This window comes from Trachemys scripta, chromosome 3 (genome assembly GCF_013100865.1).
Source record: "Trachemys scripta elegans isolate TJP31775 chromosome 3, CAS_Tse_1.0, whole genome shotgun sequence".
In the NCBI taxonomy this organism is placed as follows: domain Eukaryota; kingdom Metazoa; phylum Chordata; order Testudines; family Emydidae; genus Trachemys; species Trachemys scripta.
The window spans coordinates 76,163,222-76,187,941 of NC_048300.1; the positions used below are offsets into that span (position 1 = coordinate 76,163,222).

The 24,720-nt window shown below is 37.7% G+C and overlaps 1 protein-coding gene across 8 annotated transcripts in view; it reads left to right on the top strand.

The window, feature by feature from the left end:
• SIPA1L2 (signal induced proliferation associated 1 like 2) overlaps positions 1 to 24,720 on the top strand; it is a 147,997-nt gene that overhangs the window by 43,493 nt on the left and 79,784 nt on the right. For 5 of the 8 annotated variants that reach the window (XM_034765105.1, XM_034765108.1, XM_034765106.1 and 2 more), the window contains exons 6-10: positions 6,835 to 6,938; positions 10,445 to 10,522; positions 14,307 to 14,464; positions 17,300 to 17,876; positions 24,102 to 24,376. In XM_034765105.1, coding sequence (XP_034620996.1) covers positions 6,835 to 6,938; positions 10,445 to 10,522; positions 14,307 to 14,464; positions 17,300 to 17,876; positions 24,102 to 24,376 — 1,192 coding nt within the window. The remainder of the gene's footprint in view (positions 1 to 6,834; positions 6,939 to 10,444; positions 10,523 to 14,306; positions 14,465 to 17,299; positions 17,877 to 24,101; positions 24,377 to 24,720) is intronic. The other 3 variants (XM_034765109.1, XM_034765110.1, XM_034765112.1) reach the window with 1 other exon arrangement.

Here is a 24,720-nt window from a genome sequence, read left to right on the forward strand (position 1 = left end):
CAGGGTAGAGGTGTATTATAAAACAGTATCCAAAGGTTTAAATGAGATTGTATTTCCAGGGAAGATGCTGAAATAAAGAGGAAAATAACTTAGGCTGAAATTTTGTGCTTATTTAATTAAAAAGCTTCAGTGGGAATTGTACTGTGTATATATAGCCTCAGTCCTGAAAAACTTACATATGAACTTAGTTTTAAGAATGTAAATATGGTATCGAAACCAGTGGTGATACACAGGTGTTTAAAGTTAAACATGTGCATAAGTATTTTCAGGATTGGGGCCACAGACACAAGCCATTGAATTATACTTAAAATACAAAGTTATTAAAAACAAAATTTTGAAAAATTGAATTAAATAAGAGTTAATTTTGTTTTTCATTTTAAATCTTTTTCAGGAGATACTAACATGGCTGTTTTAACTATGAGTTTGAAACTTGTCATACAGGTTATCAACAGTTCAAAGCCCCATTTCAACAAAGCATCTAAAATATGCTTAAGTACTTTGCTGAAACTGGGCCTAAAATAGTCAGGTGAAATTAGTTTTGAAATGTAGGTACTAGACAGGACCTAGAGTATAATTTGGAGAAAAGGAGAGTGAGTAAGTGTGGGGAGCAGGGCCGGCTCCAGGCACCAGCTTAACAAGCAGGTGCTTGGGGCGGACAAGGAAGAGGGGTGGCACCTGCGGCAATTCGGGGGCGGAAGGTCCCTCGCTCCCTATAGGAGCGAAGGACCTGCCGCTGAACTGCCGCCTCCGATCATTGCGGCTTTTTTCTTTTTTTTCTTTTTTTTTTTTTTTTTTTGCTTGGGGCGGCAGAAATGCTGGAGCCGGTCCTGGTGGGGAGACAATATAATTACCGACAAAGAAATGTGTGAGTATGAAAGATAGGAAAGGATTAATGGCAGGAAAGGATTCACTCAATTATCCCTCTACAAGAAAACACTTAAGCACCTGTTTAATGTTAAGCTTGTGTAGGTGCTTCCCTGAATAGGGATAGACTTAAACCAGTGAGAATATTTTATACAGAAATACTAGAATCATAGAAGATTAAGGTTGGAAGAGACCTCAGGAGGTCATCTAGTCCACCCCCCTGCTCAAAGCAGAACCAACCACAACTAACTCATCCCAGCCAGGGCTTTGTCAAGCCGTGCCTTAAAAACCTCTACAGATGGAGATTCCACCACCTTCCTATGTAACCCATTCCAGTACTTCACCACCCTCCTAGTGAAATAGTGTTTCCTAATATCCAACCTAGGCCACCCCCACTGCAACTTGAGACCATTGCTTCTTTTTCTGTCATCTGTCACCACTGAGAACAGCCTAGCTCTATCCTCTTTGGAACCCCCCTTCAGGTAGTTGAAGGCTGCTATCAAATTCCCCCCCGCCCTTCTCTTCTGCAGACTAAATAAGTCCAGTTCCCTCAGCCTCTCCTCATAAGTCACGTGCCCCTGCCCCCTAATAATTTTTGTTGCCCTCGTTGCTATTTTATTAATAGCTTTAAACTTAGTTTTTCTTTTAGGTGTGTAAGGAGACTCAACTACAGAAGCACATAGGGAATAGCTGGATCTTGAAGGCAGTTCATGCATTGTCACTAGCAAGGCTTAAGAGGTAGTGAAAGATCATTTGAGGAGCTAGTGTAAAGGAAAATTCTGTTTCATGCGGAGGGTTGGACTAGACATCCTTAAGGACATCCTTTCCTTGTCCCATTATCTATAATTTTATGTAGATACCAGGTCATCCGTTTGAATAATTGTAATACAAAGAGATGCTGTAAGCTCCTAACTGGACCTGAACTATCTGTACTCTCCAAGGGACTGAAATTTTACCCCACCACTCAACCTGATGTCATACTAATGTGAAGAAGTAGAAGAATTCTTTTGCTGACTCCGCCTCAAAGAATTCTATCACCACCCACAACTACCATATCCCTACTGATAGTCATAAGCAAAAAGAATCATCTGACTGGTCACCCACCAGTGGACAAAACCGCACACTTGATCATTACATTGATTGCCTCAGGAAAAAAATTGACTGTGAAATCCTTAACAAATAACGCATCCACCACAATCTCTCCACTGCTGAGAGGACAGCTATACAATCCCTGAAATCCAGCCATCAAATAGTTGTCAAACCAGCACAGAAATTGGGTGCCATTGTAGTCCTCTACTGTGATGGCTACGTCAATGAAGCCAACCGATATCTCTCTGACATGATCTACTATAAAGAACTGAATGAAGACTCTACACCACAATTCACAGAGAAATTTAAGGATATCCTCAAATCTTTCCCTAAACAACTCCAAGAGCAACTCTACTTCCTCATCCTCCACAGAGCCATTGCAAGGACCTCTATATGCTTCCCAAGTTACACAAACAAGGGAACACAGGCAGACCCGTCATATCTGGCCATGGGACTCTTACTAAAGGAGTATCAGAACTCTGAAAAACCATCCTCAAACCACTCACCAAACAAAGGGCAAATTTCCTCCAGGACAAAACTGACTTACTCCAGAAACTCTGCAACATCAACAAACTCCCTCAGAACACCATCCTTGCTACTGTGGATATCCCCTCCCAATGCACCAACATCCCTCACCATGATGGAATCACTGCCTACCTCAAATATCTACAAGACTGTGGACACTTGGATATGCATTCCAAACATATCGCCAAACTCATCCATTTAATCTGTATCCATAATAGCTTTATATTCAACAACAAACACTGTCCAAACCATGGGAACAGCTGTGAGTATTAGGATGGCTCCCCAATATGCCAATGTCTTCCTGATCCACTTTGAGGAAGAATTTCTGGAAAAATGCAATGCAAAACTGATATACCTGAGGCATGCTATTTTCATCTTATGGACAGATGTTCTAAACTCCCGCAGATTTCCACCACAATGTCAACCATCATCCATCTCTTTCTAGAACACTCCTATACCAGCATCAATTTCCTGAACACCATGATTAGCTTCCACAATGGAATCTTACAGACCACTATGTGCAAGAAACCCATTGTGACATACCCCAGGGTACAATCTGGACTGCTGTCTCTCCTCTGTTCTCCAACCTGGGATATCTTTTACACTGCTTTATTGCTGTACAGCAACTCCTGGCCAATTAACACACAGCTTCCAGCCTGTAACTTGCTTCCAGCTGCACAATATTGAGTCTTACTAGCTAACCACTCACGAATTGCACTGCAGAAGAACACCAGCCGATTCTCTAGTCCCAGACTTCCCCACAGAAATGTTTTGCATTGCCCAGCACCTTGCTTAACAATGCAAGCTCATATAAAGTCCATCATTTCATCAATGGAAAATGATATACACCAACTTTGTTATCCCAAATGGATTTTCCCCACACACTTTAATCCAAACACACTGATTATATAAAACAGTGAAACAAGGTTATTAACTATAGAAAGAAAAGAGAGATTTTAAGTGACTACAAGTAAGGAGGCATAAAGGTCAGGATTGATTTCAAAAGAAATAAGAGATAAATTGCAAGCTAAATGTCTAACTTAACAAGCTAAGTGAACTTAAAAGGAACAAGATTTCTCTCTCCATAAGCTTACAGCAGTTTGTACTGGCTGAAAAGTCTCCCAGCCAGGACTTCCTCCACCCCATTCCTGTGCCCAACTTCAGTTCTTTGAGAGTCGTTGATGTCATGAGCAGAGATGGAGGAGGAGAGTGAGGTCAAGTGTTTTTTCTCCCCTCTTTATAAATCAATTTCTTGTGCTAGAAACATCCTTGCTGAGTCATGGTGACAAACAGTTTCTTGTGGACATGAGGTTTGACCTGCCCTTGTGATGAAATGTAAATTTCTTGTTCACGCCTTCCCCCTGCCAGACAATGGTCACTTAACTAAGTAATCGCTCACTTGACTTTGTTTATATCTGTCTGGGAGTGCTGTTACCCATGATTATTTGAACTATGGTAACTAGTCTCTGTTTTCCAGGCAGTGTCAGGAAATAAATCAGTGGGGGACGTAGCATCTCCATCTGATAAATAATTGGAACACACAAATGCTTCCGCAGAGAAATCCTAGTTTTTATTGAATACAAAGCACGCATCTAAAATAGCAATAGTCTAGAGTACCCCAAATAGATATAGTTACCCAAAGTCTGAGGTGGTGTCAAGTGGCAGCAGCAGTTCTCCAGTAGCCAGCCTTCCTCCTAGTTGCTGGGGAGATTGATGTCTGTGTCTGCTTGCTCATAAAAAAAATCAAAACTTCTCCAAAGTACACTCTCACTAAACTCTTTATAGGATTATTCAAACAAAGAACGTAATTCATAATGGCCCCTAATAGGCTAACAATTTCCCTAAAAAAATCAAATAATAATTCATTATTCTACTTATCAGCAAAGTAACTTCATCAAGAAATGTAAAGACGCAGGTGCCCAGACCAAGGTCAGCTATCTACACTCCCTTCCATTTTCATGAATCTGTCATTTCACTGTATCTATCCTTGCAGTAACACTGCAGCTATTGTTTTTGTTCTGTCTGCCTAAGCCAAGGCCAGATTCTTCCTTGCTACGTGATGTCCTCATTTCCAGCATATGGTGACTAAGTGCACAAGAAGGCTGTGAGTTATGTCAAGTCCAATTCTCTTGTAACAGTGTCAGTGCGTCTTTGTCTCTGAAGAACGGGTTTGGGCGGCCTTTCTAATTCTGGAACATGATACAGTAATGTTATACAATAGAAACTTATAACTTTACATACAACGTTGATACACATATTTTACTAGGACAACGATGAGCACATTGAGTTTTCAAATGATACCTCACAATGCATACTTGGTACAAAATTTATCATAGTCTTGTAAAAGAGGTGAACATAATGGTGTAGACTGTCACACCCATGGATCACCATGTTTAGCTTCACAGATCCAGCAACCACCCCAGATTCCCCAAGAAATCTGTGACCTACTAGCCAGGCATTCAGATACCACGGAATATGCTCCAAGAAGAAAGTCTGGGATATGTACCTTAAAACAGTTTAAACCGTCTTCACTGAACAAGTACACTCCACCAGAAAAGAAGATTGCATTATGGAACAGGTCACCCTAATTCCTGGAAAGAACCTGCTTCAATACAAGAAAAAAACAAACAAAAAATACTGACTTCACACTCCTATTTCACACCTCCCATGCCGCACTGGAACCCACATGGGGTATCATCAAACAATTACAAACCATACTTGATAGGGACCACATCCTGGAAGAAATCTTTCCCCAAACCCCTCTTTTGGCTTTCAAACAGCCCCCCAACCTCTCCAAGCTCATCATCAGAAACAAGCTTCCTGCCATCCGGACACACCAACTCAAAGTGGCACCAGACCCTGCAGAGCAGATGCAAAATGTGCAGACATATCTCCATAGCTACGATGATCAACACCTTCCACCATACACCTTTCAAGATACCTGGGTCCTACACATGCCTGTCACAACACGTGGAGTACCTTATCTAGTGCACTAAATGCATCAACAGCAACTATGTGGATGAAATCAGGCAATCACTACTCTCAAATGAACTCTCACAGAAAAATAAGACAGTAACACGGTCACCTATGGGCAATGCTTTTCATAAAACAACCACTCCATATCTGACCTCTCAGTCCTCATCCTCAAAGATAACCTGCACCATACCTTCAAAAGACAAGTCTGGGAGCTTAAATCCATAACTCAGCTAGACACCAAAAATCATACACTCGAGAGAGATTGGTTTTAAGTCTCATAACATTCTATAACGAACTAACTGTCCTTTATCCTATGACTGCAGAAATGTTAATTGCCCAGTTCATTTTGAATGGTTTCATGTGACGTGTTAAATCCTTATGCTTAAGAATCTGTTCCATCTTATATTTAGCTGTGATGCTCTGATTATTTTTCCCAAACCTGAAGAAGAGCTTTGTGGATCTGAAAAGCTTGTCTCTCACCAACAGCGGTTGGTCCAATAAAAGATATTACCTCAGCCACCTTGTCTCTCTCGTTGTAAGGTAAAGTTATAAAAGAGGGATAAAATTGGTTAATTTGCTACTACAGTAATGATTCTGAGACCCAAGATGTATTACAAAATTTTGCAAATCAAAAGCCATAATTTTCCATCACAAACTGTACTTTGATTCATTTTACATCTGTAACTTAGTTATAATTGTGAATTTTCATAATGTACTATGAAATAGAATGTAGGGTTTGGGGTTTTTTAGGTCTCAATTGCAGTATCTGTTAAGTATGATAGATAGAAAAATGATGTCAATATTTTCTGTAGATTAATGTATGGAGTAGCCAAGTGCCAATTAAGGAGTTTCTATTCTATAAATTTAAAATTATGAAGTATTTGTAAATACAATCTATGATTGTTGTTGTTGTTGTTGTTTAGGAGAAAGTACTGTGTGCACCATGGTTTGTGTGTTGAAAAATTAAATGTTTGGCTATGTTTTTAAAAAAAATAGGAATAAATTTTGAACCTGTTGCTGGAAGTTAGCTAATTTCATATTTAGATAACTAAATATGTGGTTTGATTTTTCAAAAGACAGTGAGAACCTGCAATGGCTACTGTCTTCAAAATTAGGTCACACACACCCCAAACTTGCAAGTAGCTCAGTGTGGACAGCTTCTGGCAAGACCCGCAGGCCCTATCTATGCCTTAATATGGAATTAGGGAGCAGATCTTCAGGTGGTGTAAACTGTCATAGCTCCATTGAAATCTATTTAGCCTACAATTAGGAATCTAAATAGGAAATTTTAGCCATAATATGCAACAAGTGTGGTGTCTTAAAAGCAGTGTGAATGTTCTGTTTTACTGACCCTCTTTTTATAATGAAATTTATTTTCAGCTGATTCAACAGGAACTCATTCCCTCTATACCACCTATAAAGATTATGAATTAATGTTTCATGTATCAACTATGCTGCCATACATGCCCAGTAATAGGCAACAGGTACGTTTTCTTAATTCACATTTTTGTAGTAATAGGTGGAGTTATATTTAGGGGCTAAATAAAGGTTTTGTTTTTTCTTGAAATTATATTTCTGCTGTACAACATTAATAGTTTATGCAAATTGTGAACCTCATTTGGAATCGTGTTTACACAAATCTTATTAAAGCATTAAATACTCAGAGATGTTATTTTAATTTATCTGCATGATTCAGGAACTTATCCTGACTCTTTCATTGCATGTCAGTATTAAACAGTATTGACATCTGTGGAGATTGAAACATTTTTCTAAAACTTAAACTGGACTAAAATCCATCATGTGGTTAAAATATGTAATGTAAAAAGTTTTTTAAATGATCCTGAGTAATCTTTATTTTTCATTTCAGTCTTCAAACCTTCTCTTACTCTACTATTTTAATAACAAATGCTTCACCAAATCCTATAAGGCATCTGCTTGTAGACACAGAAAGCTGTGCAACAAACTTATTTTATGTCTGAAAAATGCTCATTGTTCATATTACAGCTCAGAAACTCTTAGAGCATTAAGGATGGCTAAAAAACAACACAGCATCCAAAGTGTATGGAATCTTGAATAAGGTTATGTCTGTCTTTGCCTGTACTAGATACTGAAATCGTTAAGAATAAATATTTTTTGTGAATAAGTTGAAAAGCACATTTGGTATAGTATATCAAAACAATGACACTTAAGAATAATAAAGAGTAGAGCTATTCACAGATCAGATTACTATTGAAGATATAACTTCTCTTACATATTCTGCATACTTCTAACTCTATAGAAGTAAAACAAAAAGTATTCAATTGCAATATCCTCTCAGTTGCAGGGCAAGATGTAATCATTTTTCCAGTGATGATATGGGGCTGTTCTGCTACAAAGATTTTGTTCCTTTTTCTTTTGGAGGAATGTAGGAAAAATTACTGAAAAACTTCATAGTTCCTGATTATTTCTCAGATCACAGACTGTTATTTTATATATATATATATATATATTAATAGTATCTGCATCTTTCACATTTTGCCCTGCCATCAGCTCTTGTGAGAGGGAAGAGGGATGTGTCAAGGCATCAACCAATAGACAAAAGTTACAAAGTACAAATTCTTGTAGCAGAATTAACTGTGAAAACTGAAATGGGGCACATTTTATTTGTTAAAGTTCACAAGTCAGTCATCTATGCTGATGTTAAAATTGGCAAAGGTAACAAATTGTTAGAACAGTTTTCCAAAGTTATAGTCCCTCATATCTAGGGTAACCAGGTGTCCCAATTTTATAGGGACAGTCCCAATTTTGGGGTCTTTTTCTTATATAGGCTCCTATTACTCCCCACACCTGTCCTGATTTTTCACATTTGCTGTCTGGTCACCCTATTCATATCTATTTCATCCACTCCTTGCCCACCTCTGCTTTAGGTCTGATCTGGAAACTTGAAAATAGGTGGAAAGTCTTCATAAAATGGAAAAACATTTCCTACCATCATAGTAGGTTTCAGAGGGGTAGCCATGTTAGTGTGTGTCAGCAAAAACAACGAGGAGTCCTTGTGGCACCTAGAGACTAACAAATTTATTTGGGCTATAACCCACTTCATCAAATTTGATGAAGATGAAGTGGGTTCTAGCCCACACAAGCTTATGCCCAAATAAATTTGTTAGTCTTTAAGGTGCCACAAGGACTCCTCAGTGCTACTACCATAGTAAAAACAATCTTAGGTCATAAAATCAGCCAATCTCAAAATCTACACTGCATTCAGATGGCAAAAAGTTGAGTGATCTCATAATTCAGTGCTAACAGATCATCTGTTGTTTTGACTACTATCTCCAGTGTTTGGAAACACCCACATATCTCTTGACAATTTTGGCCCATCTCTTATTGTGATGTAGTCATTTAGTGAATACATTGCATAAGAGTCACTTTGCCCAGAGACCAGTTTTACTTCATTCACTGTCAGATTAAACTCTTTTATATTAAAGTTTACCATATTTGCAAATATACATGGCTTTATGCTTAATTTAAAAATCACATTAAGTTTTCTTTAGACTGTATACATTTAAAACAAACTGGAGATCAAAGTGATGAATTTGTATGAAAGATAGTGTTTCAAAGATATATTGCCAAGTTTCAAGTTATAAGCTAATTTTGTGTATTTATCTGCAAAGACCTCTTTCTCCTTAGTTAAACACAGATGCAAAATATGTTGGAATAGTAGAATATTTCTGAATATTGATCTTTATGTGAATGGCTTAAAGACTTAGGTAAATAGGAATGGTTACAGTGCAGTAAGATATAATATGCTGAATGAGCTTGATTTTAAAATGAATATTTTCATTGCTGATCACAGGTGCTGACAGTAAAGATGGCCTTACTTGAAGTTTATTTTATTATTTATTATTATTATTTTGGTCATTGTCTGTCTTGAGCTGCCCTCAGTTGTGAGCATAGGGAACCCTTCTACCTTGATCCACTAATTTTCATGATTGTTTGCTGTTTGTCAGCTCCACTGCTGCATTGTTCAGCCACCCCTACTGCTGCTGTCCTATCACTTCTTCTTTTGCCTTCTCTTCTTCCTTTTCCCTGACACTCCCTTCTGTCTCTTCCTTTCTAGATAGATGCCTGTTGTTGATCTATTCCAAAATATACAAGTGTTAATTCTATTCTTTTCCCTAGCAATGAACACTCCCTTGCACAGTTTTAGCAAGCACCCATCAGTCTTTGTACTTCTGACAGTATCAGTGTTTAGTAGCAGTATTGTATTGTGATCCATGGCTTTCTTGAAGTCAAAATAATGTGGCAGTTCCACAAGTTCAAGCAGTATGCATACCTGAGGACCCACCACATTATTTTTTTAGATGCTGGAATCCAGCAATGTTTGCACAGCATGGACACCTTCCTCAGGTGTGATAGCACACTAAAATACCAAGCGTTTAGCCAGCCTTAATGTGTGAAAGGGATCATTAATAAACAACTGTTTAATTTATCACTATTGCTATTTAGTTAGCAAAATACATATTGAAATGTGCAATGTATCTACAGTGGTATCTCTCACAAGTTAGGAAGAAATCTGGTTAGAAAAATAAGCCTGGAAGGCTCAAGACCACAGGTGCAGTTGCTCATGTCCCCAGGACAGAGAGGCTTATTAGCCCTGTGGTATATAAACACTGCTTTCTCAGCAGGTCTTGGCTCACTGTATCCACATACCCAAGTTGGGGGGAGTCTATAGAGAGCACAGCAGCTTTCCTTTATAGATACTAAAGGCAACAGAGGACCCCAAATCAATAGCTTGTTGCACCACCATAAGGGGTGTATACTGGCACTGAAATTACTCTGCCCTCTCATTATTGTATCCCACTTTCTATGGTCACTTGCCAAGATGTCAAGTCATTCTTCTTCAACATTTAGAAACAAGACCTCTTATGAGCAAGCTCTGAGCTTTTGTTACATTCCAAATATTGGTGAGCCAAAAATAGGCCACACCAGAATTGTCTGTTGCTTCTTCCAGGACTTAACTACGCCCTGCTTGGTCACTGATCAGGACATCCCTCTAGTTTTAGAGCCAGCAGGAGATCCAAAGAGCAAGGTAATTTTCACTTTGGCTGCAACATAGGCTGGGGATCCGCAATTCAGCTGCTCCTTCCCTAGGACAGAGAGGACGACCAGTCCTGGTGTGGCCCCAGTTCCTTCTCCTATTATTAGCCTCTCCTTCAATCATAGTTCAAGGTTTTCTCCTTTAAACTTTCCCCTTACAAAGTTCCTTTCCAGCTCATTCCCTTGCAAGTTTCTCCTTCTCACATTTTGAGTCTGCTTCTGTACATAGTCAGACCTGATTAATCCAAATCAATCCATAACATTCATTTGTATCTGCATTAATGAAAACTAGAAATCAGATTAACAAGTCATTCTATTGATACATAAGATTAGTTACTGCTAAACTTTTTGAAAGAACCAGACGCATGGATGTACCTAACTCAGTTTAACCAGGTCTGATTGAAATGTCATTTGGCATTTGTTTTTATTGTATTGAACAGTAACACATACTAAAATTCAAGCTTTTTTGAAGCCCCTTTGCTTATTTTAGAAATGTACTAAAATAAGTTTGAAGGTTTCTTTACTTGATATCTCTTCACTTTTCACCATTGAATTGAATGAAGAATGATAGAGTGAAAAATAACACAAGAACTCCTTGGTTCTCAGTTGGAATAGGTGGTTGAAATTCCACAGAAATGGGTAGGTTATGTATGGCTCTACATAGCCAGTAGGTGTGCTACATTTTAATATGATAGCCCATATTTTCCCTCCAGATTTATGTACACATCAGAAAATTAGAGTTAAGTATTATGGTTAAGATATCATATTCAATACAGTAACTAATATCTTTCTGTAACTGCTTTTTAATCTAACAGCTTCTGCTTTTCTAACATATTCTCCTTACTGGACTCCCTTTTGTGTGTCTCAAGTTCTTATATAAAACTTCTTCACTGGTTTCCTGTTGACTGCCCATCATGTTGTATTAAGTTCATTTTCACATTTTACCATAACAATTTAGCCTGATACTAGAGTGATCTCAGAGAGTGTCTGGTGTCTTCTTCCTGTAAGTAACCCTGCGTGGCCTGTGTACCCTATTGAGAGTGTGCTCCAGCATTTGGCATGAGAATCTTCATAATATGTTAGAAAGGCAGATAGAATAACCTGAGCAGACCTGGAAATGGGAGAGGAAGAGGAAACTGAGGACTCTAAAGTGCCTAGGAGCTGAAAGTTGGAAAGAGAATAGGTTAAAGGGGACAAAATGGAAAAGGGCATGGGACAAACATTTTGACTTAGTCTGGTTTCCTTCAATTCCTCTTACATTTTCAGCCCACTATCCTGATTTATGCTTTCCAGGGAAGTGTTTTCCTCTCCTTTTTCTCCATTCAATAATTACTACTTCTCCTGTTCTCTGATCCTGCTAGAGTTCTTCCTTCCATGTTCCAGTTCACCCCCAATTTCCTTCTCTTCCCCTTTCAAGTTCTTTGCATTCTGATTCCCTGTACACAGACACATCACTGTATTTTGCCTTCACTCACCTTGTGTTGAACTTCACTGATCACTTGTGCATGGTAGCCATTTATAATGATAGTTATATTGGTTTTATTTAAAAATGTCAAGGAAGTCACTCAGATATCAACAAACTTGGTAAGGTATTAAGAATGTTGACTACCTTTTAAATTGATGTTAATATTGTTAAGCTTTCTAAAGGTTTAAGCGCCTAAAAATGTCAGTCAGTTCATTGATAGAACTCAAGAACCCGTTTCACTGTAAAGGACCCTGTTGCTAATACAGTGGTTCTAGGTTTCAAAAACTTCTTAGGTTTGTCTCTTAGCAGATGTGTGTCCTATTCTTGCCTATATGTCCTATGATTATTGGCAGTTTAAGCAGCACCTCCCAAAAGACATTTTATCACATTTAAAAAGAAAAAGAATATGCTTGGAGACAAAATAGTTACCTTGACGATATACTAAATTCAGTCTTACATGAGTTTTGGTTCCTCAACTTCAATTTAAATCCCCCATGGACAGGTATAGCAATAGGCATGAACTCTAACTTAACAAGGAAGAATAATTGGTTAGAACCAACTACAGATCAGTAATAATATGTACACTAATGAGTTGGTATCCTTGCTATATCTGTTAATTGGGAGGTCTGACACAAATTCAGCAGCTGTGTAGGTTTCAACCTGTAAGGCAGTGATAACCTCTAACCGTGAACTTGTGCTTTACTGTGCCAATCTAAGTGCACTGTTCACCAGTAAAACAAATTACGTTATTTCTGACATTCAAACTAACACACTATCAAATACTTTATTATGCATTTCAAACATAATCTGTCTGCAGTAAATGTACATCTTAGAGTTGCGTAAACAGACATTTATTGTGGCTTCGCTATTTAATAAGTAAGAAATTATATTTATTAGAACAAAAATTAGTATTTGGCAAATATTTCTAAGTGCTCATTGGTTAATCTTTTTTTCTTTACATGTTTTTAGTGCATTTGAAGTAGCATATTTTTGTTAGTGCTTCAGAATTGCATTTCTAGCCATTCTTGTTGGCTTTCAGGTTGTATGGTTCTGGCCCTCAGTATTGAGAGGCACAATGAAAGTCATAAACAGGCATTTATACATAAACAATAAGGTAACTTTGCCTATTTTATGTATTAGTTGCAATATTGGCTTGTCACATAACTAACCAAGAAAAGCAATTATTCCAAACAGCAAAATGATAATTTCATTCTAAACACTTGATAAATAATCGTATCATTGCCCTATATCATGTAGATGTCGATTACATTTATTTTTGTACTGTTTTCAGTTGTATTTTGTCTCTTTCGTGTTAGTGCAGCCTTAAGAATCTGAGTCACTAGTCCACAATGCAAGCTCTGCAGAGTTTTGGCTGACAATACATCTGTACCCTACAGCGTGTGCTGTTCTAGCACTATCTACATGATAGCATCAGCAGCTCTTTAAAAAGAAAGTTCTCTTTAAAAAAATTAAGTTAGATGTACAAATCGTACAATAATATCTATAATTTCATTTTGTATCCACAAAATGCTAAATAAATCATTTTTGAGAAGAGGCCTTCTCCCTCACTAGACACTTATTTTTCCAATTACATGGCTATTAGATTTTCTACCTGTAACAAAAAAGATTATATTACCTACAAAATGAATCCTAAAATATATCCCTATCATAAATAAACTGACAACAAAGAATTACTTACCATAATAAGGTTTTTATCAGTAAATTTGAATCCCGGGTACATTTGTAGTTGTCTCCACTGCCGCACTGCTAAATTGAAGATAGCTAGAATTTGTGCTGAGAGTTTAATAGGAAACTATTTTTTTAAAAATGTTTAGGGTCATAATCTAATAAGTTTAAATACAATTTGGGAAAGGAAAGGTTCCCTGAGAAAAAATAAACAATATTGTGTTTCAGATATGAAAACAGGCCTTTCTCTGTAGAAAGGGAGAGAGAACAGACAAATGTTAGACAGTGATAAATGTCAGATGACGTTATGCACTTTTCATATTACTACACAAATACACTAATATAGGGGAGATGAAAATTGGCTGGCGTAGAAAAAGAGGAATCTCATTAGAAAGAGAGGCTGGTAAACTTATGAGCTTAGCCCAGTTTTTTTTCCCAGACCTCTTTCCCATTCATCCCGGTTTCATGCAGCTCCATGTAAATAATACTGCCTTATAAGAATGTCTCCACTTCCTGAAGTGACTCTTCCATTTTTAAAATTAAGCTGTCAATTGTTTTTGCCAGTGTGAAGAAAACGCATCATTTCTTAACTAACTGTTTTAAAAATCATATTTCTTGTATGTAGCTTCTAAGGAAAAGGCACATAGGAAATGATATTGTTACCATTGTCTTCCAAGAACCTGGAGCACTTCCTTTTACTCCAAAAAATATCCGATCTCATTTTCAACATGTGTTTGTCATAGTCAAAGTGCATAATCCTTGCACTGAAAATGTGTGCTATAGGTGAGTAGATATTTATTATTTTTTATGTTTGCTATTTTGATTCCAATAAAGCATCTTTTTCTAGCAATCTTGTATTTCCCAAAGAAGTTGTGTATATGTTTTCTAAATTTCTGCTATATTTCTCTTCTGTTTTAGGGTTTCATTTTTAAAGACGTATAGAATATAAAACTTAATATATTTGACAGCAGTACACCGTTAGCATTTCAGAAAGGTTCATTTAGTAGGTCATGATCATTAGTGGTTTAAGTTTAGAGAGCTTTGTTTGTGTCCATATGAAATTGTAGGTACAGTTTTGTAGGCACAGTTGAAGGTGTAGATATTTGTTTAGCTTATTTGTGGGCATATAAAGGGCAGTAGGGTTTTAAAACTAAGACTTGAAGCTATAGCAATGGAAATAATTTTAGTTTTTTAATAACTTTCTTTTTAGGGTAGAGCTAAGTCATTTTAGAAGATTATTAACACAAATATAAATCACTGGCAATATATTTAGCTGAATATCTATAGGATGTGATCCCAAATTTGACTGTATTTCAATCATGGTTTGTTTAAGTGGTCCCTTTATATAGTTTTCAGAGTACTTTGAGATCCTTTCAGATAAATGTCAGTTTTGCCTGTGATTTATATATTAATGAAAACCCTTTTTGTTTCAAAATATCTCCCCAAATCTCACTGTCAACATTCTAAAATGAGGGTTTCAAGTGTCTTAAAATCCCATCACTTGGACTAGGGAATCCCCGTCCCACCAAAAAACAAAAAAACTCTGAGTACTCCCATCATAGACATGTGCCTGGCACTGGTTCTTGTCTCTTTCTGTCAGCTTCATGAGCTGGCTAAGGACTGAAATCAGTCAGACTGGATATTCTTTAGTTTTAAGGCATTTCTCTGAAATAGATAAAAAGCTCTCTGAACTTAAACCACTAATGAGCATGACCTACTAAATGAACCTTTTTGAAATGCTAATTGTGTACTGCTGCCAAATATCTTAAGTTTTACATTCTATGTATTTTCAAAGTTGAGATTCTTATCGGCTAATGACAACCTGGTTACTCTTAGTTTTGTTTTAAAACTGTTTTCTTTAGTTCTAAGAAATTAATGCCAATATTGGTCTAAGTCCCGCACATACGTATTCTTACTGTGATAGAAGAGGTAATGTGTATAGTTTCTAGGGTAATCTGCTTCTTCTAGTTCCACAGCTAGGGCAGGGGTTGCCGAAGTTGGGAATAAAACAGAAGTCTGAGAGTATGTTGCTCTGCAAGTAACCTGGAACTGGGTAATATCTGTACTGCATGTTGTATTGATTTTTTTTTTTAAGGGGGATGCAGAAAAAAGGTAAAAAATATAAGCCAAGTTTAAGAAGAAATTCTTCAAACCTCTGTCTGGTAGATGCTCTGTCTGTTGTGCCAGCTGCCCATTACCCAAAGGCCTTTTGTATGAGAGGTTGGCTTCTGGGTCTTGGTTACTCAGAGACAGTGTGTTCTACCACTCCCGCATGTATTTATGAATTTCACATGAAATAAAAGTTTCTTTTTTAAAGCCTTTGCCAGGAATAAAGTCATAAATTGTAGAGCTGTCTGATAGATTTTAATGGACATTTTGTGTGTATTTATTTTAATCCAGTTATGAGTTGCATTACATTTGTTGTTCGTTCTGTCAACTTCAAATAAAATGGCAGTGGATCTCCTGGAAATCTATAGTCTTTTGAAAATCATTCAGTTTTGTTCAAGGGTTAGCTAATAGAGATCTGACGTGAAGCAGCAACTCCATGGAGTTGCTCTCCTTGCTCTCAAACCTGCAGAGGCTATTCTGCCACAACCAGCATAATCAGGATGCTGCAAATTAAGACCCCATGCTGGGGCAGCAGCTGCTCTCCATAGGCCAGATTGTGCCATATTTACCCTCATTGAATAGGACTTTACTCCATATGTTGTTTCTATTTAAGGAGATTATTTTAAAATAAGATACTACTCAGCAAGGATAAAGGTGGCACTATTTAGCTCCACTACCAGCTCTTGTAGGGAGCGGGCAGATACCTATGTATACTGAGGCTATGGAATCTGTTTCCCTCAGCTAGGATGAATCCTTCTCCCTTCCCTATTATATGTGGTCTCAGATCCTCTCCATTAGAGGGGAGCATGCAACAGAAACTGTGCCATTTGGCAGTTGGCTTTCTTCACTTTTTTCTTCCTAAAACTTTTTTACTCAAGTATGGGGAGGATTTGGACAAATGTGCCAGATATACCCTATATATCAAATTCTGCCCTCAATTCTATCTGTACTACCTTATCAAAGTCAATGGGATGATATGGGTGTAACAGGAGTTGGGGGGGAGTTGGTTCAGTTTGTAAGAGATGGAGCCAACTGAGTGGAAAAGTAAATAAGATATATTTGCCTTAAGAAAATTCAACTTTAAAGCTCCTTTAAATTAGGGATCTGTCTAAATAACAATACACCCCTAGGAAGCATTTTGTATTTATCCCATTGAAAAGAAGAAGAAACAGACACTTTATAAACAGTCCTTCTTGAAATGCTGCAGCTTGGTAAATCCTGGACTTTGTGACTTTTATTAATTCATATAATTAAAATAGTAAATGGCTTTGTTTTATAAGACTGTCCAGTCAATTTTGTTTATACCCATTTTGTTTGATCTGTAGATGTGTGCAAATATATGGTAATCGGTTTCCTGTATGTTTCAGATACACATCTTCCTAATTTCTAAAATTTCATCTTTCTCAATTTGTACATTGAAACTCACCTGTGTCAATGGGTTATATAGGTCACAGTCCTGTAATGAGGTTCTGCTGGTGCAGTTATCCATTTTATTCTTTTTATTTCTAGTGTTGGAGTTTCAAGATCAAAAGATGTACCTCCGTTTGGTCCACCAATCCCCAAAGGCGTAACTTTCCCAAAATCAGCAGTCTTTAGGGACTTCCTTTTAGCCAAAGTTATTAATGCTGAAAATGCAGCACACAAGTCAGAAAAATTCCGAGCCATGGCCACCAGGACACGACAAGAATACTTGAAAGATCTGGCAGAAAATTTTGTTACTACAGCTACAGTGGATACTTCAGTGAAGTTCAGTTTTATTACTCTAGGTGCAAAGAAAAAGGAGAAAGTGAAACCAAGAAAGGATGCTCATTTATTTAGTGTTGGAGCAATTATGTGGAATGTGATAGCACGGGACTTTGGCCAGTCTGCAGACATTGAATGTCTCCTTGGAATTTCCAATGAATTTATCATGTTGATTGAAAAGGAGTCCAAAAATGTTGTGTTTAACTGCTCCTGCAGAGATGTTATTGGATGGACATCAGGATTAATGAGTATCAAAATCTTTTATGAAAGAGGAGAATGCATTCTTCTGTCTGCAATTGATAATTGTTCTGATGACATCAGAGAAGTTGTTCAAAGACTAGAGGTAAGTCACATTTTTAAATTGATCTACCAAAGCTTTTATTCAGAATTATTCATGTCTATCATTCTTTGGGAAAGAACTCAAATTTTCCTATATTTAAACTGATATTGCACTTTCCAACTTCAAAGAGCTTTACAAACATTATTCCTCACAACACCATGTGGAATAGATCCATATTATCATCCTGCTTTTATGGGTGACTAATCTGATGCTTGTCCAAGGCTACATAGGGTTTTAGTTTTAAAGCCAGGATTAAAACTTTAATTTTTGGTTTCCAGCCCTGTGGCCTAGTGGTCACAGTACACCCCTCAATAAAAATACCTTAATTTAAAAAAAATAAATAAATAAAAATAAAGAATACCCTTTTGAATGTGATTTCTACCTGAACAGTGAAAATCCTCTAAATAAAGCATGGAATATACTGCTTATTTTGCATGGATGAGCTGGAAGAAAATGAAGGCAGTTAGATCAGTTAACATGAACAATCTCAGTCAAGACAGGTGGAGCTCAGGCATTCTATGAGCTCAACATCTTAAATTATTTAACTTATAGCTATTACAAATGTGTACTAATGGACTGATACAGGCTGCAGGGTATAAAGCATTGAGGTATCACTGCTCTCGTTCCAGTTTGACTTTGACCTTACCCCTTAAATTAAATGAGGTTAGTGGCATTAGGCCTTTTTTATATTGGATTGAGGCTTCTACTGGAAAACAATCACTAGACCTATTTTTTGGAGATTAGTAGAGCTGAAGTACAAGCTATGAAGTGGCCAGGATTAAACTGATGTGTAAAATAAAGATCTGATGCTGCAAGGTGCTGAGCTACCCTAAACTTTCAAGACTGTTGAGGATGCTTAATCTCAGTCCTGTGCAGCACTAATCCCTACCCTGTGTGATGGAGTCTTTCTTCCAGTACAGGTTAATATTTGTAATATTACAAATATTACTTTTCAGTGGGTTAATATTTGTAAGTTCATATTATTGTCACTTGCATTGTATTTACCTCATTGTTAAGTTCTTCAGATATTGTCATTTTCCTTATACAAATATTTTCCTTCTGAAATTTAGAAAAAATGTTCTCTAATTATCATGTTACTGTTGTAAAATTATCACTAATTGGACAGTTATAAATTGGCTCAAAGTTGTGCTGAAAATAAGGTTAATGAATGTTAGTTTCTTATCCCATCACTGCATATTGTAACACAAATTGTTTAGTGTTTTTTATTTTAATACTACTACCTAGCTCTTGCATAATGCTTTTCCTCAGTAGGTTGCAAAGCACTTTACAAAGGAGAGTGGTATCATTATCCCCATTTTACAGATGGGGAAACTGAGGTACAGAGGGGCAATGACTAGCCCACGGTTACCCAACAGGCGAGTAGCAAAGCTGGGAATAGAACCCAGGTTTTTGTAGTCCCATTCTAGTAATCTGCACTGTCTTCATTTATTCTTGAATCTTAAAACATACATGAAATAATAGCAGGTTTGGCAAACTGGAAAGATATCTACTGAGTCTCTGCAGACAGATCTTCATTATATATGATGTATAAAAACATTTAGTTTTTTTTCATAGCATTAGTTGAAATGGTTATCTGTGAAAACTGTCTTTGAGACATTAATCATTACAACAGACTTCACTCAGTTTGATTTGAATGGCCTTGTATTTCACTCAAATCTAACCATCTGTTACAGTACAACATTATTTACATTTAACTTGAGACTGCTCCTTTTTTGAGGTAATAACCATATTCTCGGCTAAATAAATCTATTGGCCTGAAGCCTCAGAGTTAGCAACTTAGGATCTGTCTACACTGCCCCACGATTCAGTGTTCAGGGGTGTGAATAGCAGTGCATACCAATGTGTTGTGTTGTGTGGACTCTGTGGGCTCAAACTAAACCTTTGAAGAGGATGCAAACTAGGAACTTTTAAAAAGTGACAGTCCTGTGGCACCTTATAGACTAACAGACGTATTGGAGCATAAGCTTTCGTGGGTGAATACTCACTTCATCGGATGCATCCGACTAAGTGGGTATTCACCCACAAAAGCTTATGCTCCAAACGTCTGTTAGCCTATAAGGTGCCACAGGACTCTGTCACTTTTTACAGATTCAGACTACACGGCTACCCCCTGATACTAGGAACTTTTAGTTTGCGACCACAACATGGGCACTGACTCTGTGGGCGCTCCGGGGCTCAAGCACCCATGGAAAAAAATACGGGCTGCTCAGCACCCAGGAGCCATAGTTTTGTACCTGAGGTCTGCTCACAGGGCACGCCCTTGCCCCAGAGGGAGCTTGAGTGTGGAATGTGAGTTCTGTGCTGCTAACAGCTTCCGCCCTTGGGACAGGGAGTTTGTTTATAAACAGAGGCAGGGTGATTAAGATAACAAAAGGCTTGTCATTAAATTAAATTAAGGATCATTAGATGATCCTGAAAGCATTGCCAGGCCCTCCAGTTAAAAGGTAGGAAACCAAGGGTAGGAATAAATGGTCCATTTTCAGAATGGAGAGAAGTAAATAGTGATGTCCCCAGGTTTCTGTACTGAGACCAGAGCTGTTCAACATATTCGTAAATGATGTGGGAAAAGGGGTAAACAGTGAGGTGGCAAAAATTTACATATGATACAAAAAAAAAAACAAAAAAAAAACAGGAGTACTTGTGGCACCTTAGAGACTAACAAATGTATTTGAGCATAAGCTTTTGTGGGCTACAGCCCACTTCATCGCATAGGCATCCGATGAAGTGGGCTGTAGCCCACGAAAGCTTATGTTCAGATACATTTGTAAGTCTCTAAGGTGCCACAAGTACTCCTGTTCTTTTTGCGGATACAGACTAACACTGCTGCTACTTTGAAAGATGATACAAAATTACACAAAACAGTTAAGTCCAAAGCTGACTGCAAAATGTTACAAAGGGATCTCACAAAACTGGGTGACGGCAACAAAATGGCAGATGAAATTCAGTGTTAAATGCAACGTCCTTAAACAGTTATCAGCAAGGTACATTGAATAACCCTCAAGTACTTCATGTTGATGTTCTATTGAATTGTGCCCTTCCTCTCTTTCACCCCAGACCTCTCAAATTTGATGCTATTTGTGAAGGATTAGTCACTATGTTGAGTAACCTTTTTGTTTTTAAAAGCTCCCTTTTCTTTCTCGCCTCTTCCTCCACCCCCCTTTTTTAAACTGTATGAATATTTCTCTTTAAAAGTTAATTTGAAAGCTGAATTTTTGAATGCTGGACTCCTTTCCCCTGAAACATTCACACAGGTGGTAAATGTTGGCTTTTAATGGAGAATGTTCTAAGCACCCAGACACCCTTTACCTTTAGCTAGTTATTTGATTTATGAAAATCTCAATAGGGGCTCATGCTGTTTAAAGGTGACCATTACACACATTAACATCTGCATAACATGAGACTCTGTCTGCATAGATCTAGTGGAGGATCAGACCCCCATACCTGATCAGAGAGCACTGCTGAAGTCAGGAGTCCATCTGTGTGGAGTTCACTGTATGATTGAGGCATAAGATGTCCACCATTTTATAACTAATTTATCAGACTTCTATGAATAGAATTCACGGAGGTTAAGTCCATTAATGGCTGTTAGCCAGGATGGCTAAGGAATGGTGTCCCTAGCCTCTGTTTGTCAGAGGGTGGATGGATGGCAGAAGAGAGATCACTTGATCATTACCTGTTACGTTCACTCCCTCTGGGACACCTGGCATTGGTCACTGTCGGTAGACCAGATACTGGGCTGGATGGACCTTTGGTCTGACCATTCTTATGTTGGCCATTCTTATGTTGTTAGATAAATATCCACCATCTAATAAACCCCTTCCAATCAGCTATCATTCTCCTCCCTTGCCAAAAGCCTTGGGAAATAGTAGGCTTTGCAGTGAGCCCAGAAGGCTAATGAGTTTATTATTTTTATTTGTAGTACCTACCAGCCCTAGTCATGGAACAGAAGTCAGCTATGCTAAGCACTGTACAGACACCAAACAAAATGGAGCTTAAAATCGAAGTATAACATAAGACACCAGATGGTTACAGATAATGGAGGAGTACCAGGAAATAATGATAATACTGGGCAGTGGTCTCAGGCAAGTTTTTCTTATAGGTATCATGGCAAAGGAGAGTCTTAAGAAGGGATTTGAAGCAAGATATGAAGTAACTTTGTGGATGTTTAGAGAGCTCCTCCCAAACATGAAGGGGCAGCATAGGAGACAGCCCAAAGGAGCTTGTTTGACAATATCTCAAATGGGAGATGGAGGCTGGCATTACTGGCTTATGAAGAGTTGAGAAAAGTGCTGTTTTTACTGTTTTTGTGGTTTTTCAGCATTCTGTATTTGATATTTCAAATATGATAAAATATTTTTAAAACTGCAAAACTGGGCAATATGAAGTAGACATCTGAACACACATAAACGTGGCTTCATTCTCCAGCAAGCTTCCCTGTTTGATGCAATATAAATAGCATAGTACATGTTGGTAGTCACATTGGGACAGGAAATTTGGGCAAAAGTTTGTATTGTGGAACCCAAAGGTAGAGGCACATTTTACTATTCTGAATATCATCTCAGTTCTCCAGTGGGCCTCCCATACTTGTGCCATGAGTATGTAATCAGAACATGCTAGGATGTTGCACTGGAGTGGGGGCTGGCCCTCTAAGGATAAATGGATGACATAAGAATTTTAAAAAATGTCCTACTCTAAGGTGTTGAGTTTCACTTTTAGCCTTCCTACTAGGTTGCAGAGCTTATTGTTGTACTGACAGCATTTTGTAAAAACATGTCTAGCATCTTTAAAACTTTGTAAGAAGGTAACAGTAGTGGCTTTGAGCTAGTTACAGTACAGGCACAAGTTATGCAAAGTTCCTCAAAGCTTTTCCAATCAGTCATTCGGTGGTTAGAGTGAGAGTAAGAGGAGCTGGAATTACTGGCTTCCTTCCCTGGCTCTGGCACATGCTTACTGTGTAACCTTGGGCAAATCATATGATCTGTGTCCCAGCTTTTCCCTCTTTCAAATAGTTATTTCTCTTATAGGAATGTTGTGAGACTTAATTCTTTGTCTGTAAAGCACTTTGAGATCCTTGAATTAAAGCAATTAACAAAAGGTAAAATATATATACAACACTAATTTTAACTTATGACTAGAAACTAAAAGAAGGTTGGAGTTTAGAAGGTTTCTAACTATCGGAAGAGTAAGGTTCTGGAACAGCCTTCCAATAGGAGAAGTTTGGGCAAACAACTCAAGTTTTAAGATGGAGCTTAATAAATTTATGAATGGGACTATGACTAGGTTGCTTGTGATAGCAGGGGACAGGACTTGATGATCCAGGAGGTTCCTTCCAGTCCTGTACCCTGTGTTATGACCTAAGCCAGAATTTGACCTTCAATCTCCGAAGATTAGTGCACTAACGTATTGCACAAACTACTGAATTGTCCCTGGATTGCTTTACCATTTGTGAAACTGTTCAATTTTATGTAGTATGAACAAAGAAATCCCTGTAGTAAAAGCTAAAATTTCAGTTTACTTGATTATTCCATATAATGCCAGAATAACTTCCAATTAAGTATGAAAGATATCAGTTCTCTTCTCTCAGTTCCCAATGAAATAATCAGTCTTCTCCCATTTGTAGCAAAGCCTACATCTGGAGATGGCAATGGCATGGATATCATAGATCAGAATCTGATTGCTGGAGCAAAAGAAATACATTATCTTATTTTGTTACTTACTGTTGGGGGATGAGAATCTGTTGGAACTGAAAATTTTCACTTGATTAGACTCATCTTAAATTTCAAGGTTGTTATTTTCCCGAAGAAAAAAATCCACTACACAACTGCAGTCAATCGGCTAACAAAGAATGAAGTAATTGACAGGTTTGCATTTTGCTTGCCTTGTGTTTTGCAACTAAGTCAGCTGCTAAGTATTCAGTAAGATATAAATGTCTTTGCATTGGAAAGAAATAAGAATTTGACACAGGACAGCTGGTTGTTCCAGGGAAGTCAAATTTTAGGACTCTGAAGATCTTCATGTATTTTGCTCTATGCAGAAACCTGTAGTCAACCATAAATGACAAAATGATTTTTAGTCACCCATTAGTATATTAAGAGTATTGCACATGAAACCAAATATAGCTTTATCGTGTCAGAAAATAGATCCTTTCATGTTTCTAAAGAAATCATCCTATAAAGACAGTAGCATAACAATCTGATACTCCTTTAGATAGTCACCAGAGGATGTGAAACAACGGAAATGACCCTACGGAGGAATGGGTTGGGCCAGCTTGGATTCCACGTTAACTTCGAAGGAATAGTAGCAGATGTGGAGCCATTTGGTTTTGCATGGAAGGCCGGCCTAAGGCAAGGGAGCCGTCTAGTTGAGATCTGTAAAGTGGCTGTGGCAACCTTGACTCATGAACAAATGATTGACCTTTTACGCACGTCGGTGACAGTAAAGGTGGTGATTATTCAGCCACATGAGGATGGATCACCTAGAAGGTAACAAGCAACAGTCCTTATTGTGACATTTCCTACTGTCTTTTCTTTCCTGGTGCTTATTATTTGGCTTTTTAACAAGTGCTGTCTTTGGTAAAGGCCCTTAGGAAATGGATATTGTCTCTCATATTTGGTAATAATGGGATTGTGGTTGTTAAAGCAATTCAGGAAAAAAGAGCCATTACCTTGTAATTTAAAAGATAAAATGTGATCCTGTAAGCAATTTAATGGGAAATTGACTTTAGTTTACTTCTTATTCTCTCAAGCCTTATAAAGTGCAGCATGACTGAACTATTTAAAAAATTGGTTGTGACTTCTCTTCCACAGGAGACAGTTTTATTATATTT